This window comes from Bombina bombina, chromosome 1, assembly GCF_027579735.1.
Source record: "Bombina bombina isolate aBomBom1 chromosome 1, aBomBom1.pri, whole genome shotgun sequence".
In the NCBI taxonomy this organism is placed as follows: domain Eukaryota; kingdom Metazoa; phylum Chordata; class Amphibia; order Anura; family Bombinatoridae; genus Bombina; species Bombina bombina.
Genome location: NC_069499.1, coordinates 615,075,634 through 615,095,929, shown reverse-complemented (window position 1 = coordinate 615,095,929; position 20,296 = coordinate 615,075,634). Strand labels below are relative to the sequence as shown.

Here is a 20,296-nt window from a genome sequence, read left to right as displayed (position 1 = left end):
TTTTCTTCATTCTCTTGCTATCTTTATTTGAAAAGTAAGAATGTAAGTTTAGAAGCCGGCACATTTTTGGTTCACAACCTGGGTTGTGCTTGCTGATTGATAGCTAAATGCACCCACAAGTGCTGTCCAGGGCTGAACCAAAAATTGGCTGGCTCCTTAGCTTAGAAGCCTTCTTTTTCAAATAAATATAGCAAGAGAACGACAAAAAAATTAATAGGAGTAAAATTAGAAAGTTGCTTAAAATTGCATGCTCTATTTGAATCATGAAGAAGAAAAAAAAAATTTGGTTTGGTATCCCTTTAATGATGTAAAAGGTAGCCTGCTTAAAAAAAAAAAAAAAAAAAAATGGTAGCCAGGTGGCATTGTGAAGTAGCTGGGCGAGGGCAGTGTAATACTTTATATTATAAAACTTCCCGTTATGTAGAAATGTTACATAAGCTATATGAAGCTTAAGACTTTAATTTAATGCTCACTTGAGAAAAAAAAAAAAAAAAAAAAAAAAAAAAAAAAAAAAAAATGGTAGCCAGGTGGCATTAATAATAATAAATATCATATACACACTACAGAGCACAACAAATTCTGCTGCTAGTCCTCTAGCCAACTGTCTCTGGCCGCACCTAAAATTTAGCCCTGTGCATCGGGAAGCTTTCTAGGCCGCACAGCTGGGAACAATAAGTCCCAGCATAATGCATGGCCAGGGAAGAGAAATCTTCTCCTGGAAAGTATTGCAAGTGTGGTGGGAAGACAGATCAAGTGTTTGTGTGTCACACTGGATCGTCATATCAAACAATAAGAAAATATTAAACGAACATGATTAAATTACTTCACTTTATTTTCTTTTCACATCAGACCTAAACTTGGTGACTGGGCTCTGCTTTCTCAGCCCTGGATCCTCACATCGTCTTGGAGACATCCTCTTAATGTCAAGTCTACGTGGGACAAAGTGGGCATAACCACAAAGCAAGAGAAAGTTATTCCACTGCAAAATGTATGGTATTTTGCATCCTTGCAAGATACCCTGCAAGTCAAGTCCAGGGCCTCATGATGTTTAAGGTACTTATTCAGGAGATTCTGAGTTTAGAATCCAGGGAAGCAAAGTACTTGGGAGCCCACTGGGGAAGTCAAGGAACTGCCGAGTTCTTTACATGGCCCCAGCCCTTCCATATGTTTATAGCATCTCCTAGGTGGTCTCATCAAACAATTTCAGAAAGGCAAAGTTTAGCTCACTATGCTTGGTTCTGGATGTGAAGAAGGAGGTAGATGCATTAAACTGCAATGTTTAAAAAAGCCCGCAAAGATTTTAAAACTATTTCTCTCCATGACAGCAAGTTTTTGATCATCAAGCCCCCTACGTATATGCATTTTGTTATTTGCTGATGGTTGTCACATGATGCAGTGGGAGGAAAAAAATGGAACCAACCAACTTTAAAAACTTGTTAGAAAAAAAAAAAATCTACTACTTATTTGAAATTCAAACAAAATGCTTTTGCCGTCTTTATATTCTGAAATTACAGATTATTATATTCTATTGTGCTTTGTGAACCTTTAACAAGTACCTAGTAACAGGTGTTTCACAATAATATGTCAAGTTTGTATAGGCCCAGCCTACTGGCTCCTAAGTTTTTGGGTTAATCTCCATATATCTATATACAAATACCACTGTCTGGCTCCTAAATATTCTTACTGGCTTCTAACTTTTTAACAGATTTGTCGATTATTAAACAATAATAAAGTGAATTGTTTCCTTCACAATTGTTTTGCTTTTGTCAGTTCCCACATTGCTTCATTCTCTTGGTATCCTTGGTTGAAAAGCATACATAGGCTCAGGAGCAGTAATGCACTACTAGGAATTGGCTGCACGTATATGCCTTTTGTCATTGGCTTGCCTGATATGTACAGCTAGTGCCCAGCAGTTCACTGCTGCTCCTCTAACAAATGATACCAAGAGAATGAAACAAATCTGATCATAAAAGGTAAACTTAAATGGTATGCTCTTTCTGAATCATGAAAAAAAAAAAACTGGGCTTTATGCAGTTTTCTTAACCTTGTGGAGGTACTTGTCAGATAAGTGAACTGCCAACCAGTGATCAATCAATAGCCGAGAACAAGTTGTGCACAAAACGTGTTTCTAGGAGGCTTCAATATCAAAATTTCTAAACCTAAATATTGTCATTTTGTTGCGTTAAAATTAACTGGTTTAGTGGTCTTTTATATACATGGGATAAAATGTTCAAAAAAATTCTGAGTGAAGTTTTGGAGATAATGAACTGATCCATGCTTGCATGTCATTTTCAAAGAGTTGTGACACTAAAGATGGGTTTTAGGAAGTTGATAAAAATTGAACAGCAATGACCATTAAATAAGTAAAACTATGCTGATAACAGCATATATTTATATTACCTTATTTCCTTAGAAGCAATTAACCCCTTCTTGCCCTTGGGACTTTCCATGAAGTCCCAATTGTGCTGGGCCGTTAGGACAGCATGGAACGTCCTAGTCATTTGGCTGTCCGTCCCCCTGATCCCATCATTGAACTCACGCGATTGCATGAACGATCGAGTGATTTCAATTTTTACTTATACAAATAAGTTGCGGCAGGAAAGGGTTAAAACAAGAGAAACAAAACAATGTAATAATCAAAAAAAAGGTATGTAATCAGTTAATGAATAATCTATAAAAATAGAACTTGACCCAAAATGATTTAAACAGACATTATAAAGCAAAAATGGCATGCTCAAATTTAAGTGTTTGCAAGGGTTAAACACAGTTATCTAGGACCAATAATGCAAATATTACAAAATGTAAATAAATAGGGTGAGCAAGCAAAACATGGCTGCCGATTGGTGGCTTGTGCAAATTATATTTCTTATTGGTTTACTGGAAGCTTCTTAATTGGGAGCCACAAACACTGCATCTCCTAAACAGGACTTTATGGGTCTGTAATACAAAAATTACATGCTCCAACTAATTAAAAAATACAATTTTTGCATTCAAGTGTTGAGACTAAACAGCACTTATCTGTAAATTTGTTTTATTTTTTTAAATTACCACTGTTAAAATAAAATGTTTAAAAAGCAGTGGTTTCAAAGTAGCGGCCCTCAAGATATAGTTTAATCTGGCCCTGCCTTGTTTATTAGGTAAATTATTAATTTGACCCCATCAATTTTTTCCAGGTTCTAAGAGGTGTTACAAGTTGATGGTAAATGTCACTTCCAGTTTCTAGTATATCCAGTTCCAGAGCACTCACTTTGCTTAAGTGACCCCCATGCGAGAAGAACACTTGGCCAATGGCCCCCAGAAACAATGAGATGAGATTTAAACCCCTGATTAAAAAGGGACATGAAACCTCAAATTTTTCTTTTATGATTAAAATTGTATGACCTATCTGAAACAGCTTTTCAAATTTACTTCCATTATCAATTTTGCATCCTTTATTTAAGGAGCAGCAAAGCAGTACTGGGAGCTAGCTGAACACAATGGTAAGCCAATGATAAAAAGGTATATTTGTGCAGCCACCAAATAAGTAGCTAGTTCCAAACGTCAGCCTACCTAGGTATGCTTTTCAACAAAGGACACCAACAGAACAAAGCAAATTAGGTAAAAAGTAAATTGAAAAGTTTTTTTTTTTTTTTTTTTTTTTAAAAACAACACACTGTATGATCTATCTGACTGATGAAAGGAAATGTTGGGTTTATGCCCCTTGAGTGTTAATGATGGCTCTGAGCCGTCGCAGAGTTTCTCACTCAGGTGCCAACGACGGCTCAGAGCCGTCGCTAGCACTCTCCCACCTTGAGGGAGATCTGGGGGCTCCCACCCTGGCAATCGTGCCTGTAGAGTGACAGGCATCGCCGGGGCTTCCCGTTTTGCGTGGTGACGTCACGCGTAATGACGTCACTGCGCAACTTTATTTAAAGAGAGACAATGGGCAATATAGGGAAAGGGGGCATGCTGCTTAGAAGCCTGTATATCAGGCATCTAAGCAGCTGCAAACCCCCAAGACCCACCGTTGGAAAGGTAATCGCCTAACCTTTCCAACGGCATAAGTCTTGGGGATCTGAAAATAAAATAAAGCATCTGAAAGGAGCTCTGTGTCTTATCCTCTTATTTGGAATTGGAAGTTAGAGACTTTTTGGACTTTAATCCTATTAATTTTACCTATCGTGAGTTACTAATATTCTTAAACTATAGACCATGATAAGAATATGATTGTATCATATAAATAGAAGCCGGTAGCCATTTATAGACTTATATCGACGGCTCAAAAGTGCACTGTGATCTTAGGCCGGGTCTAAGATCACGGTGCACTTTTGAGGCATCGATAGAAGCCGGTAGCCATTTATAGACTTATATTTATATGATACAATCATATTCTTATAGGTTCACAGTACATAGGTTGTATTAAGTAGCCTGATATCCATTCGTTATTGTGAAACAGGTATAGCTAAATCTAATCTACAAAATTTCCAGTACCTGAAAACCTAGTATCCTCACTACTATTGCACAAAGGAGTTAATTGCATAGGGGGTTTGGGGTGAATGGCTGTTTAGGGGACATGATTGAGATTTGAGAATGAGTTTAAGGGTTTTGGATCATGGTGGTTAAGGGGTGAATTGTTTTTAAAGAGCTATTGCACTGGGGGTCTCCAGTTTAATGGCTTTGTTTTAGGGCATTGCATAGGATTTAGGCCTCATTCTTTTACCTAGAGATTTAGCACATATTCTCCAAATGTTAATAGTAGGGATAAGCCAGCCAGAAGCTACACTTTCCTGCAGAATATGTGGTTTTGCTCTTATTTTGACTCTCATACATGCTTTGTAAATGCGTGCCTCCTTGGGGGGAAAAAATGCCCCCCCCCATTTCATTCGTTCTGGAGCCAACCCTGACTATGCCCACTATATGGCAGCAGTGTTTGCAACAATGTATAACATTGTTACAAATATCCTTGCAACCATTTTGCTATATGGTGCCCCAGACACTCAATGCACACTACTTAGGTTTTCTCTTCAACATAAGGACAGTAAAGTCAAAATGACACTTGTGATTCAGATGCTAGTGTGCAATATTAAACAATATTCCAATTTGCTTCATTCTCTTGGGATCCTATGTTGAAAAGCATACATATGCAGGCTCAGGAGCATCCATGCACTACTTGGAGCTAGCTGTTCATTGGTGGCTGCACTATATGCATCTTGTCATTATTTCACCTGATGTGTTCAGCTAGCTCCCACTAGTGCACTGCTGCTCCTTCAACAGAATGAAGCAAATTTGATAACAGAAGAAAATTGGAAAATGGTTTTAAATTGTATGTTCTATCTGAATTGTGAGAGAAAAACGTGTTTGACGACCGCTTAAAGGGACATGAAACCCAAAATGTTTCTTTCATGATTCAGATAGAGAATACAATTCTCAACAACTTTCCAATTTATTTCTATTATCTCAATTGCTTCATTCTCTTTGTATCATTAGTTAAAGAAACACAATGCATTTAGGTTAGCCAGCAACATGAGGCATATATGTGCAGTCACTAAGCAGCAGCCCCTTAACTTACATAGGTATACTATTCAACAAAGGATTCCAAGATAATGAAACAAATTAGATAATAGAAGTAAATTGGAAAGTTTTTAAAATTGCATGTTCTGTCTGAATCATGAAAAAAAATGGGTTTCATGTCCCTTTAAGTAAGTTTAACGATATGAGAAAATTACACTTTCTATATGTGATTGCTTGTAAAGGCATTGTCAAAGCCAGGTCACCTTCAAAATCAAGCCTAGTTATTTATTCGTAAACTCCTTGCCAGCATTATTATTAGTTGGGGATGACAAATTTACATTAAGATTAGGAGCTAACATGAATAAAAGAGCAAACTACACAATTTCTTCTAGGAGCCAGGCAAGGGTCCTACATATGTGTAGAAAAGTCCACAAATGTAAGCCATAGCTGCTCATTTTCTGGTATTTGTCAAACTCTGGCTTACTATATAATTACTAAATGAACCAATTATTTGAGAACACAAAGGCCTTTTTTTAAATTGAAAAAAAAAAAAAACCTTTAAATGTGCTTCCCCCCTTAAAAATACAGTCATGGTCACATCCTGCAGTCTGGGGGATACAAGAAGCTGAATGTAAGGCGTGGCAGGAACTATATTACTCACAGACCCCCCTCTCTCAAGAAGAGGGGGGGGGGGGAGTATAACAGTTTGCAAGTATGAGCTCCACTAATGAGTCATTTTCTTGTCATTTAAAAGGGATACGAAACTCAAAATTAAACTTGCATGATTCATAGAGTGCATGTAATTTTATGACACTTTTAAATTCCCTTATATTTTAAAATATGCTTTGATCTCTTGATATCCCTACACTAGTGGGAGCTGGCTGGTGATTGGTGCCTGCACACATTTGTCTCTTGTGATTGGCTAACTAGATGTGTTCAGCTAGATCTCAGTAGCGTGATACTGTTCCTTCAGCATTGGATAACAATTGGAAAGTTGTTAGAAATGTTATGTTCTATTCAAATAATGAAAGAAAATGTTGTTTCCTGTTGCTTTAAATGGCTTTATTGTACATCAGGTTTGACAACAGGGTTTTCACTAGCACATATTAATATAACCAAATTAAGGAGGGAGAAGCTTGTTATTTTTTTAAACGAGTAAATGGATAAAACAGAAAAAAACAAAAACACATACATACATATTTTTAAATAAAATTCAACTTTAAAACTTGGCAGTTGCACTAAAGCACCAGTTCAATTGCAATGTGTTGGACAACTGGAAAATAAAGGAATTTTTAAAGTTGTATTATAAAGTGCAGTAGTTGATCTTGGTCTAACATAGAAATGTAGACATAAAAAAAAAAAAAAAAAAAAAAAAAAAAAAAAAAGTGCATTGCCCATAAAAACGTCTTACATTCAGAAAAAACAGCTTTGCATACTTAGAAAGCTAGGGGGCGGGTTTGAAAAAAATTCTGAGAGACAGTCAACAATCAATGCACTACTGCTCTGCAGTGCTACTGCATATTTGACTGTTCACTTCAAATAGCACTTTGCTCTGGATGCACTGTAACAAAAGAAAAAAAAAAACCTTACACAATACAGTCAGAGAACTTTGAAGAGAATAGTCTAATGTGGAGCACGCTGCAAAGTTAAAGCACTAACTGTTCCTGTATGTGCCCCATTCTTTCTTAATATAATCAATGACATCACCTATGACATAATAAATGGCATCAGTAATGACATAACCCATGACATCATCCTACAGATCAGAGAAAAGTTATTTTTTTTATAAATCAATGACATCACTAGTGATCTCATATGACATCAATGGCATCAGTAGTTACATAACTCATGACAATTTCCTACACATAAGAAAAATGTGGAAAAAAATGTATTACAATGTATTTCACATTACATTGTGCAATATTGTTTAAAACATCACGATGTACAAAGAAATTGTGTGCTGTGGTGGCTGTTCGTTATGATGGGTTATGTCATTAGTCTTGGGTAATGTAATCAGTGATGTCACTGATTATGTCATGCAAAGCACTGAGGGTGGGGCAGTTTAAGTTGGGAATTTCCTTGTTTTTTTAATACTTAACGGGACAGTAAATGTTAACCTTTTAACGCCATGATGCAGTTCTATTCCGTCAATTACACTGGGCTTTAGTGCCGTTATGACAAAACAGAACGTCATAACCGTTGGCTGTCCTAAAGCCAACTGTGCTTCCGATGATGTGATTGCGGTCTGGAGGGCGTGCCTAGCATCACAGGGACGCCCCCTGACTCGATCCCATCATTGAAATCTCGCAATCACGTGCATGATCGCAGGATTTCAATTTGTTTACATTGGAACGTTGTTCCTATGTAGACAAATTAACCCTGTCAAAGGGTTAATACATTTTATCCGGTGGCCAGCAGGAAGGAGGGAGGGTACAATAGCGTGGTCACGCTGCTGCAGCAGGACTCGCGCTATTATACCCAAGAAAAACCTTAACGACCAGCGATGTACGTTGTGATCGTTAAAGGGTTAAAATAGTATGCTCTGTCAATCACAAAAGTTAATTTTTGTGTCTCATATCCCATAAAACAATGTCAAGGCCCAAACTTATTACCTATGTTGTTTCAGAAACAGACTTCTTTACTAAGACTTTAATGTCATTTTAAAATAAAAAGGTAACTGCTATATAAATAAGCACTTTGAGATTTTAATATAAAATATTGAATTATGTATAGTAAAAAAATACTGGTCAAAAGATATCCTTTTAAAGGGATAGGAAAGACCAAATTAAACGTGCATCAATCAGAGCGTGTCATTTTAATATCACTTCTATTTTCTAATGTGCTTTGATTTCTTGGTATCATGTTTTGAAAATGAATACGCACATATCTTACACTAGTGGGACCTAGCTGCCGATTGGTGCCTGCATAAATATGTCTCTTGCGATTGTATTTTTGGTCTAGCAACTTTCAAATTTCTCATCCTGTGGAGATTTTCCGTACTAGGCTTGGCCCTTGTCCTTCATTATACGCTGCAGCTTCCCCCTCCTTTCAGTGCAGAGTGGGAGGTATTAGGCCCACTCCTTGTCTGATTCCCAAACTCCAGCACTGACTTCATGCTGAACAGTCAAGTACAAACTTGACAAGCTTAGGAGTCCCAGCCAAAAAAAAAAATGCTTCCATTCAAGCTGAAACAAAGCTCAGCTTCGCTGTAATCATCCACAGTCCCAAACGGAGAAGAGAGACGCAGCAGTTTGCAGACCTCCAGGTTACACAAGCATCCACAATATAAAATAATTCTAACCCCACAGTCATTTCAATGGAGATAAATGTACATTTATATTCATGAAAGACAAGTCATTTTCCTACATTACCAGGTTGCTTGTAATTATGGATTCAGTTTCCTGATTTAAAAGCTTTGAAACATATTACTTGGCCAAAAAAAAAAAAAATACTGATTTATTTAAACACAATGCTACTGCATTTAGCTTCCATGAAACACAGAGAGAGGGAGGGGGGAGTGGTCACCTGCTTTCTCTTCTGAGTAATATAGCATTTGTAAATCACTCCTGAATATATCCTTTAACTTTAAAATTATAAAAGTTGGTCTTATCCCTCTTCCTGAAAATGAAGGTCTTTAGTGACCTTTACTCCATCCTGTGCTTCAGCATACTTATAATGGTAATACTCTAAAGTATGACTAGCCAGCTACACATCTACTAGAAGACTGTTTAAAATGTAAACAATCACAGTGCCATGGTATATCTTCAAAGCTCACATATTTTTCATTAGCTAATCAGGGGAGAACAGTTACTAGCCCAGAGTGAAAACTTACTCTCAATGTTAAATAGAAAAAAGAAAGCAATTTCTTACTCATCCTGGGACTAGTGGAAATGTCCAGCCCTTCAGTGGACTAGTAACTTTTCTCTGGGCTAGTAGCTTTTCTCCCCTGACTAAACATACATACTCACTTTGTTTTGATTGTTTTAAATAACATATGCTGATAATGATAAGAGGACATAGCAAAGTTCCACTCAGCCTTCTAAAAATGAAGGCCTTTAAAAACACGCCCTTCCACTAAGGGAAGGAAGCATCAATTTGCAGCAGGGAAGTAGCCTCTAGACGTGGCCAAAGCCTGGAGATAAGCTAGAGATACTTCCTGTTTAATCTTTGGCCACAAAATATGAAGACTTATAAACAAAGACTTGAATTTACAACAATTGTTACACTCCTAACAAAACTATAGGGTTAGATCATCTATAGCTCAGAGTACAGGAAGTGGCAACAATAGATCAAAAAGGTATCTCAATGCTGACAATATATCACATTAGGAAACTGCATCATTTTCACATGCAATGACTTGGTAAATAAAACTATATTGCTCTAAGTTGTTCTGTTATTAAATGGACAGTACACTGTAAAAATGTTTTTATATGAATGTATTTTCAATGACTTGTTATACCAGCTGCAGAGTATAAAATGTATGAGAAATTGCATTTCCAGGTTTAATTGTGTATATGAAGTAGCTGGTTTGTTCTTTTAAACCACAGCCTATTACAATGGGTTGAGCTTCAGGTAATATTAGATCTCATTATGTTATCACTTTGTGTATACACACTTGCTTCCTTATCTTATATTGTCTGTAAAACCAAAGCTTAATACATAGAGAGAACAATGGAAAATTATCATTTTATTACTTAAAGGGCCATAATACCCAAATGTTTAAACACTTGAAAGTGATGCAGTATAGCTGTAAAAAGCTGACTAGAAAATATCTCCTGAACATCTCTATGTAAAAAAGAAAGATATTTTACCTCAAAAGTTCCTCATTAGCCACCTCCCATTGTAAAGGATTTCTAAGCAGCATATTAGTATGTCTGTCCTGGGACATCTGAAGGGATGAGCATCGTGAACTCTCATATTATTTCATCAATCAGGTAAAGGAAGCTTACTATGAAATCTCATGAGAGTTAAGTCAAATCTCATGAGATCACAGTAAGAGTTCATGACCTCAGCACTGCTGATGCTGATTGGCTGCTGTTCATTTCTTCATTTTTTTTTATTTTTACCTGCAGCTGGGAGCAGGTGAAGTATAACTTTTTACACAGAACTTACTCTGCTGAGCTGAGGAGATTGTGAGGTAAAATATCTTCCTTTTTTACATAGAGATGCTCAGGTGATATTTTCCTGTCAGCTTTTTACAGTTATACTGCATCAGTTTCAAGTGATTTAGCATATGAGTATTATGTCCCTTTAACTATCCTGCACCCCACTGCGAGTTTAATTTCTTCTGCTGGCTGTGTTTACTTAGGGTATTCAATAGCTGAAACTCCAGTATCATAACGTTTAGTATAGGTTGGGAAACCACAAGCTAAATCAGCTATTTCAAAGACCAAAATAGAAGTAAAGGAGCTACTTGTAAACAATTTAATACACTCCAGCAGGTAAAATGGATCATTGGGAAAAAAATTGGGTGAACTGTCCCTTTAAAGTGAAAGTCAATTTCTTCCCCTCTCCCCTCCCTTTCTTTCTTCTTTTTTCTCAATTTTGAGATTCTCCCTTTTTCCCCATTTTTTTTTTTCTCTCTCTTTCTTCTCTAAAAAATTTTTTAACACACAGCAGATAATGTAGAACTTGTTTTTATTTTGTTAAAAACCATCTCAGGATTTCTACTTTGTAAATTGAATACAACTGAAAAACACTGATTTGACATTCTCAACCACTGTCTGTAATACTGATATGTAAGTTGATTTTGTTATAATAAAAAATATTTTAAAATAAAGTGAAAGTCAATCCTAGCGTTTTACAAACACTAGGATTGACTATTGAAGCAAATAAAGGGGACTTTCATTCATGAAGTACTGTATAAGAAAACGTCACCTCTTAGCAAAAAAAAATTTTTCGCTGTGGGCTGCTGTAGCAGCTAATGGCGATCGATTGAAACAAATATAGGAGCTTTCTACATTAAGTATCTTATACTTCATGAATAAAAGTCCCCTTTATTTGTTTCAATAGTCAATCCTAGCGTTTGTAAAACGCTTGGATTGACTTTCACTTTAAAGGATAATGTTTACATCTCAAGTTCAATCATTCTTAAAAATCAAGAATGTTATTCTTGAAATCGTAAGCAAATGCCTTTGTGGACTAACACAAAATCAATTCCAGTGCCGATTCGTAACAGTTTATATGGAAAAGGAACAATAGAGTCAAAAAACTTTTGCGATTCAGATAGAGCATTCAATTTTAACCCTTTCGAGTCTGGGCTAAAGTGCCTACATCGGAACAACTGTTCCGATGTAGACAAATTGAAACCACACGATCGCGAGATTTCAATTATTGGATCGCGTCTGGGGGGCGTCCCTACAACCCTAGGAATGCCCCCAAGACCGTGATCAAGTCCTGACTGGACATAAGGCTTCAGGACAGCCATTAGTTATGACGTTCTATTCCGTCATAACGGCTTTAAAGCCCAGTCTAATAATGACGGAATAGAACGTCATAATGGCTTTAAAAGGTTAAAGGATTACTTTCTGTTATAATTTTTAAGCTAAACAACTAACATATTAAAGTTAATAAACATTAATTAAAACCTACTGACCTATATTTTCTCCAAAACGAAGTTTCATAACGTTCTAAAAGTTATATCTTTTATTTGCCGATGATGTCACGTTATCCTGCCCACTATTTTCAGCACTGCATGTTCAAAATACTTAAACCAATAACTTTGTGTTTAAAGCGCCATTTTGAAACCTAGGTATTGTAAACGGATTGGTACAGAGCAAAGGATACCCACGGAGTGGGTTTGGAAAACAATTAAATTTGCAGACAAGATTTCTGATATACGGTAGAGATATGTTAATGAAATGCTATTGATAAAAAGTGTATTTGGGGTAGTTAGTTAGTAACAGGCATAGAAAATATTTACTTACAGTGGCCCTTTAAACAACTTTCCAATTCACTTTCATAATATCTAAATGTGCACAATCTTTTTATATGCACTTTTTGAAAACCCGTCCTACTGAGCATGTGCAAGAGTTAACAGATAATAAGTATATGCATTTTGTGATTGGCTGATGGATGTCACATGATGCAGGGGGAAGGAAAATGCAACTAATTGTCAGGAAAAAAAAAATAAAAAAAAAAATCTGCTACTCATTTGACATTCAACCGAAATACTTTTGAATTATTTTTTTATTATACTATTTTGTTTATCTGACCTTTAATGAAAGTGTGCATTTCTGTGCTATAAAAAAGGTGAGCTTTAGAATAATTACATAGCACAGAAGATCCAGCAGAGCTGAAACAGGAGTACAAACAAATGCATTAGGGATACTAGCATTTTATTAAAGGTACATGAAAACTTTTTTTTCCATGACTAAGATAAAACATACAAATGTTAAACTTTTCTATTTACTTCTGTTATCAAATGTACTTCTTTTCCTTGGTATCCTTTGTTAACCTTTAAAAGATGTTATGCTGTCCTAACTGCGCTGGGCTTTAGCACCGTTAGGATGGCATGGAACGTCCTAGCCGTTTGGCTGTCCTGAAGCCAACAGCGCTTACTGCGTGGGATCAGGTCATGGTGGGCATGCCTAGCGATGTAGGCTTGCCCCCTTGACCCGTTCCCATCATTGAATTCTCGCGATCGCATGCACGATCATGATATTTCAATTTGTTTACATCGTAACCTTGTTCTGATGTAGACAAATTTAACCTGACACGAAAGGGTTAAAGGAACAGCAATGCACAACCTGGGATTAGCTGAACACATTGGGAGAGCCAATGACGAGTCATATGTTCAACCACCAATTAGCAGCCCAGCAATGCTTTGCTGCATCTGAACCTAACCTAGGTATGATTTACAACAAAGGATACCAATAAAACAAAGCAAGTTAGAAAATAGAAGTAAATTGGAAAATTGTTTAAAATGATATGGTATATCTGAATCACAAAAGAAACATTGTGTTTCATGTCCTTTTAATGGATATTACCATCCTATTAGTAAATGCTTTATGTTGTAACTCCATTTTGGCTTAGTAAGGTCTTTCAACTTCTGGCAAGAGATAGTAAGTGCTTTCCAATGTCAAACAAACAATGGTAAAGATTATTAACTGAGACAATGACACGATAACATGGGGTACATTATGCAGGAATACATACAAGGATTAATGAACTGGCTGTAACCTCAAGTCAAAATGTTCCTTGGCATCACATATTATCTGCAACTGCTACAGGAAACATTCTCAGTGTGTACTAGAGTATTATCAGGATTGTGCCAAATAAGGTAGCTCATCTCTGGCTGACAGTCGAACACTTGTCCTCTGGATGCCAGCTTGTATGGATTTTTATATTTGATAGTCATGGTTTTTTTTTTCTTTCATACCACAATATTCCATTAGCAGCATTCATGTTAAAACATGACATTATGATGAAAAATGTTTTTTCTAGTCTTATTCACTTGGCTGTCTTGTATCTCTTCACGCCATACCTGTGTCCCTTTGACCTTGAATTTTTAAGCAGAATATATGTGGTTTAAAAATATTCACTTTCCACAAAAAAATATGAAAATGACAAACGTTTTTATCTGGAATACAGATTTAAAAGAACTAAGAGTAGAAACTTTACCTTTATACCACTGTGGGGACTTAAAAAAAAAGGGTCACAAACTCTCCACCACCCCCTCTAAAGAGTAACATCTCCTTCCAGTAGCTCCCACCATATTCACTGTATATTAATGTATTACGTATGACAAATACTCTGGCAGAATAAGCTCATTCAAAAATGCCTCATGAATATTAGTGGGTGTTCAAAAGTCTTCTTGATGGCTGGAACATAGCCAAGTAACTGGACTTGAAAACATTTGCAATTATTTAGGAAACTTTTTTTCTATCCTAAAAATACTGCATCAGTTGAAGACTTGCACCAAATGTGCTAAGAAACACTGCAGGGTTGTCAAATCCTGAGCTGCATGTGAATAGGGTAGTGTGAAATATAGGAGACAGAACGCCCCATCAATTTTGCAGTAGAGGGTTAATACTACACACTTCCTGGCTGATACACGCCCAATGACACTTCCTTTAGAAGAAGGAAAAAAAAATGAAAAAAAAATTTATTTATTTATATATATATATATATATATATATATATATATATATATATATATATATATATATATATATATATATCTGCAGTCCCCTTCAAAAAAAGAAAAGATATAAGCACCCCATACTATAAACTGCATTCCCTTCACCACACAGAACAGTGACCCTTCTCACTTCCCCCAAACGCTCACAAATATACATCTGTAAATTTTAGAGTCTGTTTAATGGTTTCTAATATTATTACAAGCTTTCCAGAGATGTCCACAAGCCAAGTACAAAAACAGACTCAAATCTAAAATACTTGTCTGTCATTTTGAAAATGACAAATTCCCCTATTACCGGTAAAAGACTAATTTCTGAATAGGATGTCCCATAAAGTGAAAAATGTTTGATCTTACAGGAGGGCTGGGTTAGTAATAGCAATATAACAAAAAATAATGAAGAGCAATAATGTTGGTTACATATACAATGGTAAATGTATTTGTAGCGAATAAGTCATACTTATTCATTTCCATGGCCCACATCTTGGGTTTCATTTTCTATACGTATAAAGCTTTCATTTTAAATCACTGACTGATGATCACACGTCTACCAAAGATGAAAAAAAAACCTATGGACACGGTTTTAGATAGGAAATTAATTTGATCTTGAAATCACTCTGGTACCTCCACATAACTTGCCCAACTGTCTTTCAAACATAGAAAGCCATATTGGGGGATTACACTAAATGTAAGAAAATATTTGCTACTTTTAGAATGTTTTTTGAGGATCAATTTGGCTAGAAACATTCCACTGCCAAACTCAATATTTGAATTGCAATTTTACTAAAACCTAGCAACATTCACTTGTGCCAATTAACCAATAAAATACAAGGTACTCAAACCCAATGCAAGAAAAAGCTTTTTTGAAGTGTACTGCAGCAGTGAAATGAATACAGAAGTAAAACTACTGTTTTAAACTTTAAAGAAAACTGTTGGCCAACAGGTGTGTCACTACAAGAAGCAGCAATATTACCTATGTAGAAAACTGGCAACAATGTAATATGAAGTAGATCTTTCTGTAGTGAGTCTAAAAATTATGTCAGTGTAGAACGTAAAATAAATTATTCTGAAAAGCAATTTATAAATAATATAATCAGTGCACATGAATGCCATGAGTAAACCATTATTCTTTGAAGCCACGCCACGATAACTATATCTAGAAATATGTTATTGGTTAATATTTTGGACCGACAAAAAACAGACCTCATAAATATAAAACGTTGTCAGCAGCATTACTCAGGGGAGAGAAACTTTGCACGGGATGTGTGGGGGACTAAGATGAGAGCTACATGAAAGTTTTAGAATGGAACTCACAGTTTTTGGCATCCTGGCTTGTATGTTGTCAGTAACTTGTCCCTTGATGGTTTCAGCTTCTTCCCATACAAGTCCGGTTTCAGAATTGATAGCAGAAAAGCAAATGAGCGAGTATGTAGCTGTAAAACTCTACTGCTAACGGAACACAGCTCTAAAGTCTCAGTACTAACCACACCCAGGGAAGTGAAGACATTACACTCAAAGTGGGCTACTGACTCCTCCTGGCTGCCCTAGCCCCCGGCCCCTCCCTTTTTTCTTGCTGGTCTGTGAGGCATTCAGGGTAGGGGATGAATGAGGCAGTAACAAAGTGGAGGGAATATATCAGGATGATGTGAAGAAATAAATTGATGAAAATATCAGTTACATTGTTAACATTGGGAATGCACACGTGTGTGTCAAAATTTGTCGAAGCGCTGCTAACAAAAACGTCAGATAGAGTATTACTAAACTAATCTTTAAAAAAAAGGAAACGGAGCCATGGAAGTATGAAGTGTGCATTTTATTCTGAGGGCGTACACGTCAAACAGAGCTGTAAAACAAACACAAAACCTATGTAAGCGTATACAATGTGTCATATGGAACATAGAAACGGAATTTAATGATATACAAAAAAGCGAGTGCATTTTAATAAAGCACAAATGAGCTAGTGTTTTGGCGGTTAAGAAATTGCGCAAACTATTACCCATATAGAGCTCATCATATTAAAAAGTAATGAGTGAATTTAAAATGCACAGCAGTGACATTCTGATTTGTTAGGAAGCATTTCTCATATTGCATACGTCTGCAAAAAGTGCTAGGAAACGTTATCAGTGGATGCCCATGAGAATTGTATTTCAGGAACATAGACCTGTGAGACTCCTTACTGTGTCCGAAATATCACAACGATTGTCCATACACACACTTCACGGTAGAATCATCTAAGTTTTGCGTTCTAAATTATTTAGTTTACCCAATTTTTTTAACATTTTAACCACGTACGAAGCTCATTGTCTCGTGATTGGCGGCTTATTATGTCAATCTCATGTTCTTGGTTCTTGATTGGCTCATCATAGGCTCTTACTGTTTAATTGGTTAGAATGATTATGCGTTTTATTGCGATTATTTTCTGTGTGGATTCGTATTACTGCTTTGGTCCTTTTACGGGACTCTGCTTTTATGTCAACTGTGTGTTGTCATTAAATTGCCTTGATTTAACTTTACGTAGGACAGGGATAGGTTAATTGTTAAAAACGGTATTGCATGTCGTTACACCATTATAATCATTTGCCTGATTCAGTGAGGTATTGCATGTGGTTATTTGTTTCCTGACACACAATTTTTTTTAGCTTTATGGAAATAGTGTGTACAGTGTGGTTGTTGCCTAGCAACCTGTTTTGGCGGTTGTTTTGTAGCTAGTGTGATTTGGGTGTCTTTCATTGTAGTGTAGAAATAGGCTTGTAATCTCACTGTTCTGTAAGCATGGAAAATTCGACTAAAAGGGAAAGTCTACACCAGAATATTTATTGTTTTAAAAGATAGATAATCCCTTTATTACCCATTCCCTAGTTTTGCATAACCAACACAGTTATTATTAATACACTTTTGACCTCTGTGATTATCTTGTATCTAAGGCTCTGCAGACTGCCACCTTATTTCAAGTCTTTTGACAGACTTGAATTTTAGCTAATAGGTGCTGGCTCCTAGGAACTCCACGTGCATGAGCACAGTGTTATCTATATGAAACACATGAACTAACACCATCTAGTGGAGAAAAACTGTCATAATGCCCCGAGATGAGAGGCGGCCTTCAAGGGCATAGAAATTAGCATATGAAACTCCTAAGTTTAGCTTTCAACAAGAATACCAAGAGAACAAAGCAAAATTGGTGATAGATGTAAATTTGAAAATTATTTAAAATTGCATGCCCTATCTGAATCATGAAATTTTGTTTTGGACTAGACTGTCCCTTTAAATCTTTACAATGTTAAAATACTGTATTGTATTCTACAAATCTAATTCTATAGGCTTTTATTGTAAAAATGTTGTGAAGTGAGTGTTGGATACATAAGCAAAATTGCATACCTGCACATTTTTGGCAGGCCTTATCAGACATCCCAACCAAAAATAGTTTTTTTGCACAACCACATACAACAATCCTATTTTCCAGTGATTGTATGCTTGTTCAGTGCTCAAATATTTTAGAATGCAAAGTTTAATTATGTGCAGTAAATAAGGTAGTATTTGTTTTAATGTATTAAAATCAGTGGGGGCGTTTGGTTACTGATGCATGTTTTGAGGGTTCCATAGCGTCCCAGCTTGTAAAGTACTCCGTATAGTTGTCCCTGTACGACTTTCAGATTTTGTGTCTGGAGATTATTATAAAACAGTGGGCGCATAAAGCGGGAGATTAAGTAGATATGTTTAAAGAAATATCTCTATTAAAAATAGATAGAATATTGGAGAATAACTTCAAATGTACTGTAGTTATATATTCTTAAATTTATTAAAATATTTAATGGACTGATCTTAATCATCAAATAATAGTCATACTCAAAAACATAATGATAAAATATACAATCACTCCCAACTATAGTTGCTCATACAACCATTCACACACTCCCTAAAACAATGAAATATATCTAAATAAATATATAAACAGTCTAAATAGATGCTGGAAAATCACACCAAAAACATGAAGTGTAATACACTTCTAAAAAATGACTTAAATTAAATGTCTATTCCTTTTAAAAGTTTATAAAAGATGAAGGGTTAAAAGCCAAGTTATAGTCTCTTTTCAATAAAATTGTCCAAAGTGCCAACAGCCGTCGGTATTTCTCACCGGCGCTGTGTCAGATTTGCCAAAAAGTGAATCTGTAAAACTTAGATACTTTTCTTCTATGGGTATCTCCGTTATTATCCTGTGGGACTTAAGGCTATCGGCCTTCCTACCGTGGCTCCACTTTGTGTCTCAGCCGCTCTGCTCAAAACAAACAGCCGACCGCAGCTGGCGGTTTCCAAGATTCCTACGTCACCTGGTTGCCGGAACCTCCAGGTAGTTCAGACTTACGCAAGTCTACTAAGAGGTATTAGAAAACCTCCAATTTCGATTCCGTTACCGCTCTTCAGTACTCACACAGTACGCGGTAGAAATTCTCCTCCAGTCTCCGTCTGTTAGAAAGACTTAGTAGCAGAAAAGCAGTTTTTGTTCAGTAGCAGGGTGAATCCTCTACGCGTTTCAACCCGTATGGGTCTTTGTCAAGCAGTGACTTGCAGTGACGTCAGAGGCTGGTGTGGCAGTGGCAGGATACGCCTTCATTCTTTAGATATCCTTTGTTGAAGAAATATCAATGCACATGGGTGAGCCAATCACATGAGGTATCTATGTGCAGCCACCAATCAGCAGCTACTGAGCATATTTAGATATGATTTTCAACAAAGGACATCAAAATAATGAAGAAAATTAGATATTAGATGTAAATTGGAAAGTTATTTAAATTTGCATATGGGTTTCATATGGGTTTCATGTCCCTTTAAATGGTGTCTTGGAAAACTGGTCAACTTAGTAAACATCTGATTTTAGTCTAAAAGGATTGTAACAGAAACTCTTGCCAGATAACACAATGCTTGCTCTGATTATGAGATCTAGAAATCCATGCCCATTAAAATATTTTTAAAACATACATTTTACTTTAATGCTGCAAATTATGCTTATAGATTCTTTCATTACATAAGGGATGAGAGTCAGAGGGGGAGGAAGAGAGGCAGAGACAGAAAGAGACCATGGGGGAGAACAACACATAAGGAGAGAGATGGATAGATAGAGAGAGAGACACACACACACAAAGGGGGGGGACCACTGCATTTTAAAGTAATAAAACAGCAGAGCTACAGAGAGTTCAGAAAATTAGTCTATAATTTAGTGTGAAGTACAGAGGCAAGCTGCTAAGTTAGTGGGTGTAAAGTTTGAGAGTAAACAATATACAAAAACGATCCTTTGCTGTAAAAGAGTAAAAAAAACACTAAACCACATTCATTAAATTATCATTTTCACTAACAGAATCCCTATCAGTAAAATCTTACTTTAATAAGATGTGGGTGAAACACTGCTCTCTGTGCCTCTCTCCTGCTCTGGAAGGATTCAGGAAGTGACAGTGGCACATTCCACTGCACTTAGAGGGGAAGAACAGAACTCTCTTTTTCACTTTAGCAAAGCTGGCAGCTTCACAGGACAGCAACAAAATATATGAAAGTTGTTTTTTTCCGTTTTTGTTTTGTTTTATATGATTTAACATCCAGCCCCAGCACTATATTCCACTTACTAATGCCTCTCGCTGGATTGGTTCAGCCCAAATAGGACTGCCTCAAATAAGCAGT

General features: G+C 36.3%; 1 protein-coding gene across 1 annotated transcript in view; it reads right to left on the bottom strand.

Annotated features, from left to right (window-relative positions):
• Positions 1–16,122, bottom strand: part of MSN (moesin) — a 400,641-nt gene extending 384,519 nt beyond the window's left edge. Inside the window, exon 1 of the mRNA XM_053699008.1 lies at positions 15,944–16,122. Within this exon, the coding sequence (XP_053554983.1) occupies positions 15,944–15,955 (12 nt within the window). The 5' untranslated portion in view covers positions 15,956–16,122. The remainder of the gene's footprint in view (positions 1–15,943) is intronic.
• Between the last annotated feature and the right edge of the window lie 4,174 nt (positions 16,123–20,296).